Below are 11,745 nucleotides of genomic sequence, written 5' to 3' on the forward strand. Positions count from 1 at the left end.
TTTCTGAGTAGCCCAACAACCACTATCACCCTCCATCCTTGGCTCACCCACATTAAAAGAAGGGAAAAGAAAGGGAGCAAAAAATGCTACATGTAGTATCCTAACATTTGTAATTTGCCAAAATACAGAGCACTTAGAAATTTAGAATAGTAATCCAGATTTCCCCCAAGATAAGATATGTTTTTCCTTTTTCGACAATGGCAACAGACAGAGATTCAAAGACGTATAAATGTTCACTAGAAACTGGAAAAATCCCAGCTTGCTCTGGGCTGTATAAGCTTTTATGGAACATAATGGAAAGTAACATCCCTACTTCTGCAGGTTTATTTTGAAGATATAGACTTGAGATCGATATCATTTAAAAGAGAAGGAATAACCTTAACCGGTTCAATGACAAAACCAGCCTTGTGATATGCATCCTCCAGAAGCTCTACTTGTGAAGGTCCGTCAGGACAGAAAACCACGGCAGCACCTCCACTCCCAGTGAATTTTGATGCAGCACCAACCCTTCGTGCCACTTCAATCATCTTAATATTAAGAGCACCAAGTGCATTGTCACCAAACATGCTCCTTCGCAGATCAAAATTACGGTTCATGAGAGTCACCAACTTGCCATAGTCCTTTGCAAGCAATGCAGCCCTCCCTTCCAAAGCAATATTAGCTACCTCATCCATTGACGATATGATGAACTCATCACCATCTAACCATCTCTGCCTAACTGTACTGTGCACCTTTCCAGAATCACTCGGATTCTCGGCATAGACAAGATAAAGAGGTGGAAGAATAGTAATATCCATAGGCGTATAATTTCCATGCCCCAATTCTTCCATGTACTTTTTGCTGAAATCCATGTAAACAAGCCCCCCATACACCTGTGCCACCCTGTCCTGGAGACCAGCAACAATGCCAAGTTCCTTCTCGGCATTAAGAATAAGGTTGGGCCTAACCTCAACCTTAATCAAATGCCTCACGTTATAGAAATCCAAAAGGCAGCTAAGAGCAGCACAGACGATGGCACTAGACCCCGATAGCCCTGTCTGGCGAGGTATATTGGTATCATATGACAGGGTAAAATTTCCTTCGCGTAAACTGATATTCTCATCCCTGCAGTAGTTGTGAAAAACTTTGCATATGGCCATAAGCAAACGAACCCCTCCATAATACCCTTCAGCTTGCAACCGATTCACCATGTGAGAGAGGGACTCAAATTGGACCAAATCATGAGTAGGGTGTGGCACAATAACAAGCTCTTTAGAAGGTTGCAAACGCACTGAAGCCCAGAAGTTGCCAAGGCTGAAAGAAATGGTTCGCCCATAATAAACATCGCTAGGATTTCCCAGTAATCCCACCCTGGCATACGCCTTGTGCTCTATCACATTGCCATTCTCTCCGGCCATTCTCAACAACACAATTTTCCAAACTAGCACTGCAGAAATGTTATAGCAAATATATACAATGAACCAATTAGACTAAGAACAATGTAGGTAATCATATCTTGAAAACTGTCAGAGAAATGAGATAATCATCAATGCTGCTACTTTAGAAACTTTTTAATAGCATCACTAATCTGAGCAAGTGGAAAAGGAAGATGCTGAACTGTTTTCTTCTCAATCATTTATTTAGTGCATCGGGGTACCTAACAATCTTGAATAATACCATCAGAGAAAACAGTAAGAAAAAATATTTCCCATTCATGGGCTTTCTACCTCCAATGGTTGGTTTCCTTAAAAGTTAAAAAATCATCATTGCCATGCAGAACCAAATCTACATATTAAAGAGTACTAGATAAGCATCAAGCTACAATTTGGGTGAACTATGGAGGGTCCTAAGCAGTTAAGATAAAACTGGTCATGGTAATAAAGAATTAACAAATTTGACAAGAAAATGGAAAATCCCAACATGGAAAAGTTACTAAACTGATGAATCAGAATTACCTTCTTGTTTGCCAGACTAGAGAAGGCTGTCACGCCAACAAGATCTTATTCTGGTCTCCGATAACGATGGGTTGGTTGGGAGATTTGCAGCAAGAATGTGACGGTGGAAACAGTAATCCTATTCCCAGCTAGTGTTATGGCTGGCTGCTTAGCCGCCGCAAGTCGGCGAGGGAACCCGCCGGAATGGGGAAATATAAAATGAATTAAAGAAAATGGAAATTAGAAGGAAACGTAGAAACCTGGGACTGCAAGGGGAAGTTAACGTGAGCAGTCCACGTATGACTCACGTTGGAAAATGGAGTATTGTGTTAATCAATTATGGGAAAAATATTAAACGGTCAATCTGCAGCACTTGGCAAATTTAAGTATTGTATTAGTACCAAATTACCAATGATCCATCATCAACTCAAGTATAGGCTGGCTAAACCATCATTATGTGGTAATTAATGACTAGTGATATCATACTTTCTCACACTCTCAATTTTTCAATATGAAATGTCAACAATGATATTATCTTATCTACAAAAAATTTAATATTTTTACACTAGAAAAAACTTCTTTTGAGAGGGAAAAATTTGACTATTGGTTGAAAGGAGGTAGCATGAGTTACTAAAAGCTAAAACATAAAAATTATTAGAATTAGACATTACAAATTTGCAGCGTAGCAAATCTTTGTGCTCAACCTAGACCAAACTCTGTTGGGGGTGGTAAAAGCAAGTGTGTTGAGTTTCTCCAAAGGAAGGGCAATGGAGATATTAATCTAGATGGTTTCAAACTTAGGGACGATTAGGAACTAATTATTTTTAATTATATAACGAATAACTAAAGAATTGCACGCAGTGATCAGCAGAGGGCTCTTAGAATTTTCTTTCTTTACTGTCAGGTCCAAGGTTCGCATCTTGGACCTAATAATTGGAAAAAATTCTAAAAGTATGGAGAAGGGTGGAAGGTTCAAAAAAGAGAAGTGGAAAAAAAAAAAAAAAAGATTTGTAGTACATTTGAACGAATAGGCAAAGCAAAGAACAGGGGACTAAGTGTGGGGGCCAAAATAGAAGAGAGAGATAGTTTAGGGAGGTTTTCTATAATTTATCCTTGAAATGGTATAGAGATATATTTGTTTTGGGTATCTTTATATTTAACTGAATTGGAGTTTCTAGTAGAAATTTTTGAGACTTAAAAGCTAAGAAAAAGCCTTAAAACTGGGGAAAGTTTCCATGCAGTGACAGCAAAAAAACGTGTGGTAGGAGTAGGAAGAAAAGTGAATGATGGACAAACTTGTAGGATGAATTCCAATATTGTAACCGGAAATAATTTACAAGCACTTGAATTAACTGCAATTTTTAAGTCAATTTGGTATCAATGTAAATTTTGAAGTGGTTGGCAGCAAGATAATCTACCAATTTAGCTTTAGGGGATATTTATATTGAATTATTGATTCATATTTAGCATCACAACAAACCGATTGGCTTAGTTAAACTTATTACATTATTATATTTTTTTTTTTAAAAAAAAAAATTTTCTAACAGGGGATGGAATGGATTTAAGAAATGGGGAAAAAAAACAGAGGGATTAGAATCCAGAACCTCTACGTTTTTGGATTTTAACCTAAACTTGCATTATTATGTTGAATGTTAAGAATACAAAAATATCTCAGCAGAGCTATAATTTGCAAAAATCTAACTTAGGGAAGCATTAAAAAGAAGGGGAAAAAAAAAATAAGGAGAATGCAGTAGTTTCATCAATAGTCAGTTTAGCCCAAATGTAACGGAAAACATATTATTGATTACGAAAGACAACATATGAATATGACATCTTTAGTGAACTTTTGGAGGGCAAACCTTTGTTCTGATTCAGTATAGGCATCTGGTTCTGGTCATGAGAGAATTAGAAACGGTGAAAGAGGAGTTAAAGAGAGAACCAGCAGACAAAGGCATAAAAAGTCAAAAAAATGGGCTGTCATGCAACAATTCAAGGCAATTGGATGAAACAATAAAGAGCCTACCTCTACATTGGATGTTGAAAAAATGCTACGTTTTCGTGAACACATTTCCCTATTACCTTTTTATCTTACATACATCAAATCGCTACAGTAATTTTTTCACAAAAAATTCAGAAAAATGCAATCCAAACACAAATCAAAGTGATTGCATCACTCTCATACATCAAATATTAGATTAAAAGGTCAAAGGCAAGCAAAAAGGAAAAAGAAAGCTGGACACCAGATATACATGTTAAAGCTGCACCTAGAGCTTGAAATCCTTGAACCAAAATGGCCACCTTTATGGCTTTGAGGTCTCAGCTACAACTCCAAAAACTGCACACTAATGTACCTGCATTGCCTCAAAAGATGACATTCTACCTTGGTGGAATGGTGAGGAAACAGCATTCCAGGATTATAACCACTGATCAAGAATAGCCCAAGTCAAAAGAAAACTTTCTAAGCATCAAATGGTGGAAGAAATTTGATAACATAACGATGTCACCTTACGGTAGAGAGTTCATAACTGGAGGATTAACGTGAACAAGCGATAAAGAGGAGGATGGCCATTCTCTTCTTGGTTCCCAAAATCCGTGCCTATATGGTAGTATGGTAACTAATAGTCTATTTGAGGTGATTCTAAGTGAATATCAAGATTCAAAGCATCATAAATTACATCAAGTCCGGCTGTAAAAAGTATGACAGTATGATAAAAAAACTTTTGCACACGCACGGTTTTCCACCTTCGATAGACCTGTTTAAAATCCCCCCGTAGTTTATTCCCCTTGACGTATCATACTGGAACTATAAACTATGGTCCAGATCAATGAAACATAAACAAAAATGAAGTGCAAATTGTAATCAAATGCACATATTGCCAAATAAAACACCCAGCTCTAAACATTTATAGTGATCCTCACCTACCAGTTTCAATAAATCTTTGATTGTTGACCTCCCCAAAGTGTTTTGCTAGTTGGAAATTAACAAATTTGACAAGCAAATAAGTATTCCAATTTGAACTAGGACTGATCAATATTTAACGGAAAAAGGTATATATCCTTGTATCATCATCATCCAGATTCTCCACAAAATGGCACGCCCATCCATGAAGCATCTTTGATGCATAGTATGTCTATAACATACCACTCTATGTTCCACAAAATGAATTGCTCACCCATAAAAATCTTTAGCCTATAAGGTGTCTATAACTTACGATGATTTACATACTTAAGGTGGCTAGAATATCTGGAACATCAGAATGGGTCATAGTGTGAGCATTGTTCTATGCAAAAATTGGTTAGGATTGTCCAATTGTCATCCCTTGAGCCAACAGAAGAAGCAAAAAATGTGAGCAATGTAATGCTTGATACAGACTTACCACATGCAAAATATAAGGTCAGTAACTTGAAATCACTTGAAACGACACTATTGAGTATGAGAACTCTCAAATATTTCCTCAGATAAACAAGACAGGTGATTTGTTGACCCTTCAATGAAATCACTAGCAAAACCAGGGTTTGGACTTTCTTTTTTGGGGGGCCGGGTGTTACGTATGACAATAGTGTCTAAAGCGAGCCACAGTAAATTATTAAAGAATTAATAGAAAGCAAAGCATGTAATTCATAAACACATAAATTCTCAAAAAGTTAATCAAATATTGCATGATATTTGAAATCACATAAGTTCTATCCTGCAAAGTGGGGATCAAATTACTTTCTTAGAATCTATCAAATGCAAGGCATTCTAAATTGTGCATGTCATTCTTTCTTAGAATCAAAAGCATTCATGATAGAATCTGTACCAAAACTTCTAAATTGAAAGTTTTTGTAGAACTTACAACTTCGAACTTTGAGAAGTTTTAAGGCATTATAAATAGATATCAACTTACTTTCTTAGAATCTATCAAACGCAAGGCATTCTAAATCGTGCATGTCATTCTTTCTCAGAATCAAGAGCATTCATGATAGAATCTGAACCGAAACTTCTAGCAAATCCCTTTTCTACTAAATTAATCAAGGAACCTGCAAGAAAGTCATCTCCCATTTTGTTTCACCATGGAGTTTCTAAGGAGTTTCATTGTCGAGAATGCTTGCTCCATAGCTGAAATAGACACGGTAAGAGTAAGAACAAGGATCCTATATAATTTATTACAGACTATAAAATAGTAGATCAAACGGATAGCTAAACCTGAGAGTACAAACTACATTATTTGATACATAAGTCTAAATTTAGTACATAGTTGCGATTTGAACTTGGGCAACTATTATCGTACCAGTACTGCAATTTGGGGGAGCTTTATCAGAAGAAATTTTGGGGGGAAGAAACTTAAACCAAGAAAACTTCTTAAGCCAAAATACCTATTACATCAAAAGAATTTATAAAATTCTTGGGGGGCTGCTGCCCCTCCCCCCAAAAGCCCAAAAAAAAGTTCCACCAGTGTATGAAATTATTTTCATAAATGAAAGTTACTGGAAGCTACACCCTCTCGGAACCCAAAAAAAAAAAGATCCGCATCAATATCACCAACACATAATCAGAAGCAAGATTTCTCTGTGAGAGCTCCTGGAAGCAACACCCTCTAGGTACGATAAAAGAATCCTCATTAATACTGCCAACGCATTGCCTGCTCTTATTAATTTTCCTATTTGCCACACCTGCATCACCAATTTCTTTTCTGGCGTCAGAGCTGTGGGTGTGGAGAAACACAACAGGTACAATATTCTCAAACACAAGGCATTTGTGGTTCAGTATCTGATGATAAGCCATTAATTATAATCACCTCTAATTTTCAGATTGAGAAAATCTAAAATCACAAACTTTTTGAGCCCCATTGTTACATTTTTTAGGTGCCTGAGATCCAAATTTTTGGTCAAAACTGACATTCAGCTCTAATAAGAAACATTAACATCATGGATCCACTCCACATAACAGAGTTTCGAGGCGACGGAATGCAGATGCTGATACCATCAGATGTTGAAAGCATCTGGCTATTCAAAGTCCTTTGGTTAATTAGGGAGGTCAGATTGACCATTATTTCAAGGTCAATTGACATGATTACAAGAGATATGCATTCAGTGAGTATAGAATCAACGACCCCTAGGGAAGAGCAAAGACAGCAGGTAATTGAAATGTTGGGTTGGGAGCCTCACGGAAATCTACCTGTACACATCGATAACCCATCAATGAAGATCTTGTTATATAATTGCTTGGGAGCCAGAGATGATGACTTCACAAGATGCATTAGAGAGAGTCATAGATTGCATTCGGCTGAAGTGGTAGCAATACTGGAGCCTCGTGTTCAAAGCTTTAGTCTAAGGAACTTCTTCAACCAATTTGGCCTTACGAGAGCTGAATTTGTGGAAGCACAGCAGCAGGCAGGTGGAGTTTGGCTACTTTGGAACCCTAATAGAGTTGGGATTACAATTGTTGAGTCAAATATGCAATCTGTAGCAGCAATCATTTCTAAGCCTGATTTTCCAGCTTGGGTCTCTACTATAGTTTACGGAAGCCCCAGTACCACTAACAGGGAGCAGCTATGGGGTAAACTGAAGTTTCTTTTGGAGCAAACTGGTCACCCTTGGACACTTGCAGGAGGAAAGCTGACGCATTGTGCCAGTGATGATCAGAGACCTGGTGGTAGTGCAAGAAGAAGAACTTTCTCAGAAACTATCAATCAGTGTGGTCTGTTAGGCCTGGAATTTAATGGTCTGGGATGCACATGGTCAAACAACACAGTCATGACTACTAATCCAAGTACAGCACCAAATAGAGCTCAGGAGAGTTCAGGATGGAACATGTTGCTCCAGAAATCCATAATTACTGACCTATTTGCGATTGAATTAAATAACTTCGCAATGCTAGTGAACATCATAGGTAATAATCCCTTGAACAATTTTCATTTGATTTTATCTACTTATATATTCTTTTTTGTAAGCAATTGAATTTTGTCATACTGTAAGTGATTTTAAGTGTGCAGTGGCCAAGACTTAGGTTGTGTGGGGATACCCTGTCTGAAGCAATTACTGACAAAGTTGATAATGCTAGAGTGGAATGATCACATTTTTGGTAAAATTTGTTCAAGGACAAAAAGAAACTTCATGGGCAGAATGTACAATGTTCCTTGATAAAGACTTGATACTCAAAAGATATGTTAGAACCCTTAAACAAGAATATTTATCATTTTAAATTCATAGCTAACAGGACTCTCATTGGAAAGAACAGGCATATACCATGAAATAGTCATTAAGAGAAAATATACAGACTGTATATGATTAAGGGATTGCAGGAAAATTAGAACCCTTGTGATTTGCAAAAGGACTTTAGATAATAGAGATGAACATGCAAACATGAATATGATTGCTAGAGTAGTGACTGGATGGTGAAGGACAATGGAGAACTGAAGATTTCAATCTTCGTCAGGAAGATGAGATACTTGAGGAATTAAGGCTGCCACTGCTGCTTAACCGCACTACTTGCTAACAGCTTATGTTGGGCAGCCTCCAGCAGTGAAAAGAATCTCACAGAACTCCTCAAATAGATCAAATATAATCTGCTGAGGAAGAAACTCACTGTAACATCGGAAGTTACCCTTCCAGTTTGGCCTAATGCCCTATAAGTGGGATTGCTGTTATCCCTATCTGTGATATGTTGATAGCACTCCAACTTCTGTCCTAAGAGATGTCCCAAAACCATAGTTTCCCTTTGTCTACAGAATTGTGCGCAAGGTCTCACTGATGAGACTCTCATAGAACAATGGTTTAGCGTCAACACCAAAATAAGGCCAATGGTTTAGCATCGATACCAAAGTAAGGCCTCCAACAGATTATGCTCACTGATGAGACTCAAATAGACCAATAATTTAGCATTGACACCAAAGTAAGGCACTCAACAAAGTATGCAAAGCTTTTACTGAGATATTTTCAACTATTCTTTTGATGGGAAAGGAAACAGGGCCGAAATTGACTGAATAGACTTACTAGTGACTTTGTTTTTCTCACCTGCAGGTCTAGGCACATCAAAGACAGATGTGATGTGGAAAAGATGTCCAGGATCATCTGGCGCTGGAGGATTGATAAGAGCTGATCAAGGAAACAATGTAGGAGCAACTGCAAGCTCTGTAGCAGAATCGGAATCACAGACGTGATTCTGCCTGAGCAGATCTAAGGTGGCTGATCAATTTAAACTATTTGATGTACCTTGAAGCCATGTCCATGAAGTCTGATATTTTCAGCTATTTGAATTCAGAAGTCTGTAGTTGTTAATTTAGATAGCATAAAATCAAACTAATTTTCTATTCTCTGGCAGCAAAAAAAAATTTTTGTTGGGGGGCTATTGATCAACAGGATCTTAATTGTCATTGACAAAAATTGAAGGACACTGAGGTGCTGTGGACGGGAGGGCAGGGATATATTTAACTAGCTTACCTATGGAAAGACAGATAATCTGACAATTTGGCAAGGCACCGACTAGAACAGTCACTAACGTTCACTTGATGCTTTTGTTTACTAGACCTCTGATTATTGATAAGAGAAAATCAGCTCCACTCAAGTTTATTCTTGTTATTCCCAAGAATAAATATGTCAAGATACTTCCACAATTAAGTAGCTGAATGTTGACAGGAAAAGGTGGTACTTTCTCTATTAGGAGTGCTATTGGATGGGAAATCATATAGAAGGAAGTGCTACTTATTCCTATTAGGTGATCATAAATGAACCATAAAGCTGATTTTGGTATAGGCATGCCATGTATATTTTGCCACATCAATGAAATAGCTGATAAGCAATTCACAAAATAGCTCAATGAGGCATTAGAAAAATCAAGCAATAGGGGCTTTTGGGGTCTAAATCCAAATAAATATTTAGATATGTATCACTAATTGTGCGTTAGTATATTACGTTCCTATCTGCGTGTATGCATCTCCGGATTAAGTGTTTTGCCTATTGTATTCACCTCTTCTCAATAACATAATTTTTTCCTCATAAGAAGAATTTTATGGATCTCGATTGTGCTTCAGCATAAATTTGAATCAGCCCAAGTAAAAAAGGGAAAAATAGAGCAAGCTTCCATTTACTTGAATCGAAGAAACTCAATATATTCATTAGGACTTAGATGTGTATCTGTCTTGAATTACAAGCAAATCATTAGGATTCAGATGGGTTACATTTTTCAAATTACAAGCAAGGAACATCCATTAGCATATTGTATGAAAAGTCATCTCATATATTTATCAGGGCAGTTAAACTTTCTCTATCACTTGGTTGAAATCACGGTTAAATTAGTCAAAATGTCCATAACTTCATCTGGACAAAATTTTAAAAACACATTCCATTTTGCTTCCCTCTTTGAGAAAATTTATTCTTAGACAAAATACAGGAAGTGAGACTAGCTGCTGCAAAATTCAATTATATTTATGTCAAGTTAGATCTTTTGTTACACAGTTCTTCTATGGGAGTTCTTTACTCAACCTTTCCACCATTATTCTAAATCCAATGATTTCTGCAGTTTCACCAAAATTTGAAATTCATCCTCCCATGTGCGACTGCAACCTCCAACTAATAAATATTTACTTATAGTTACATAATTACATCTTTATGGACCCTCCAATCAGTTATCTGTTTGAGCTCTTTTCGACATCATCAATAAGCCAAATATCTAATACATTAAGCATTGATTTCAAAGATAAAATAAGATTAAATAGGTGCATTTTCCGAAAAGCCCCGCATAATTTGACGAATCCATAGCTTAGAAAAGAAAGATGTAATAGTTAATTCTTGTATGCGAGTTTATGGATAGAAAAACAATGAACAGAAAACCGGTAAAAAAGAACATGGAATGAAAAAAAACCCAGAACATCAAACATTAACATGCATTTTACATTGAGAAACACAAGAAATAGAGGTGCATAACCTTCAATGGTAAACAAGTTATAATAATTGAAGTAACGTCCGTAGTATGAAACGTGGGTTCAAGACTAACCTGGGTCGTGAGCAAATGGTAATCTTGGTTTGAAGCGAGACATGAGAGGCAAAAGTTGTTGCAACCCACAAAATTTATTCTTGGAAAACTGGTTCAGATGCTTGGATTTGGTTAAGATTCGAGGATTTTAGCTTCTTTAACTGAAGTTGGTATTTTGTGCAGTACACAGCTCTCATGTTTCACTGTTTTGTCTCGAGAATCTTTTGGTTTTAAGGGCACCCTTTTCTAACTTTTAGTTTTTTTTGGATTTTTTGAACCTCCAACGCCTATTTAGAGCGTAAACGAGACTAATCAAAGTGAACATTTTAGTATTTAAATCTTATAAAAAAAATTTTTTTCATCAAATCAAACTTGGATAAGATTTGTATAAAATTTAAAAGTTATCGAATATAAAATACTATTCAAATTTAATTTGATTAATTAATGAACCAAATTCGAATCGTGTTTGACTTGATTAGCCAACGAATCAAATTGAAATGAACTCGATTCAAATATTTATTTAAGTAATTAGATTTATTTTTCAACTCTATGCTTGCTTGAGGTGAGAGAAGCGTTAATTTTATTTTATTTTAAAATGTAAGTAGAGACACTAGTAGGTTGGGTATGTTGCTTTTCAATATTTATTTTTCTTTTTATTTGTTTTCCTTTTGTTTTTATGTAAATTCTTCTTTTAGCATCATCAGGGGAAAGATTATATTATTGTTATGCACAAGACAAAAGTGTTTTAAAAAACAACTTTAAATTATTTTGTCATGCTCTCCCAGGGCTATTTGCAATTTGTCAATTGTTTTCTTTACTGCTTTGGTGAACCATTTACTTTGCAAGAAATATTGTTGAATACAAATATTACCTCGTGTC

The 11,745-nt window shown here is 36.3% G+C and overlaps 2 protein-coding genes and 1 long non-coding RNA gene across 3 annotated transcripts; 1 reads left to right on the top strand and 2 right to left on the bottom strand.

Moving 5' to 3' along the window:
• Positions 1-159: 159 nt before the first annotated feature.
• LOC113708677 (glucuronokinase 1-like) lies at positions 160-2,235 on the bottom strand. Its single transcript, XM_072064289.1, has 2 exons — positions 1,935-2,235; positions 160-1,426 (listed from the first exon to the last, which is right to left on the bottom strand). Exon 2 carries the CDS (start codon positions 1,395-1,397, stop codon positions 324-326), a length of 1,074 nt encoding a protein of 357 aa, XP_071920390.1. The 5' UTR covers positions 1,398-1,426; positions 1,935-2,235; the 3' UTR covers positions 160-323.
• Positions 2,236-6,090: 3,855 nt separating this feature from the next.
• Positions 6,091-11,133, bottom strand: LOC140014010 (uncharacterized). The gene is made up of 3 exons (XR_011820865.1): positions 10,888-11,133; positions 7,072-7,542; positions 6,091-6,566 (listed from the first exon to the last, which is right to left on the bottom strand). It is a non-coding gene; the product is annotated as an uncharacterized lncRNA (long non-coding RNA).
• LOC113710476 (uncharacterized) lies at positions 6,565-9,203 on the top strand. Its single transcript, XM_027233507.2, has 2 exons — positions 6,565-7,785; positions 8,916-9,203. Exons 1-2 carry the CDS (start codon positions 6,822-6,824, stop codon positions 9,053-9,055), a joined length of 1,104 nt encoding a protein of 367 aa, XP_027089308.2. The 5' UTR covers positions 6,565-6,821; the 3' UTR covers positions 9,056-9,203.
• Positions 11,134-11,745: the final 612 nt, after the last annotated feature.

The sequence above is a fragment of the Coffea arabica genome, chromosome 9c, assembly GCF_036785885.1.
Source record: "Coffea arabica cultivar ET-39 chromosome 9c, Coffea Arabica ET-39 HiFi, whole genome shotgun sequence".
NCBI classification, from domain to species: Eukaryota; Viridiplantae; Streptophyta; class Magnoliopsida; order Gentianales; family Rubiaceae; genus Coffea; species Coffea arabica.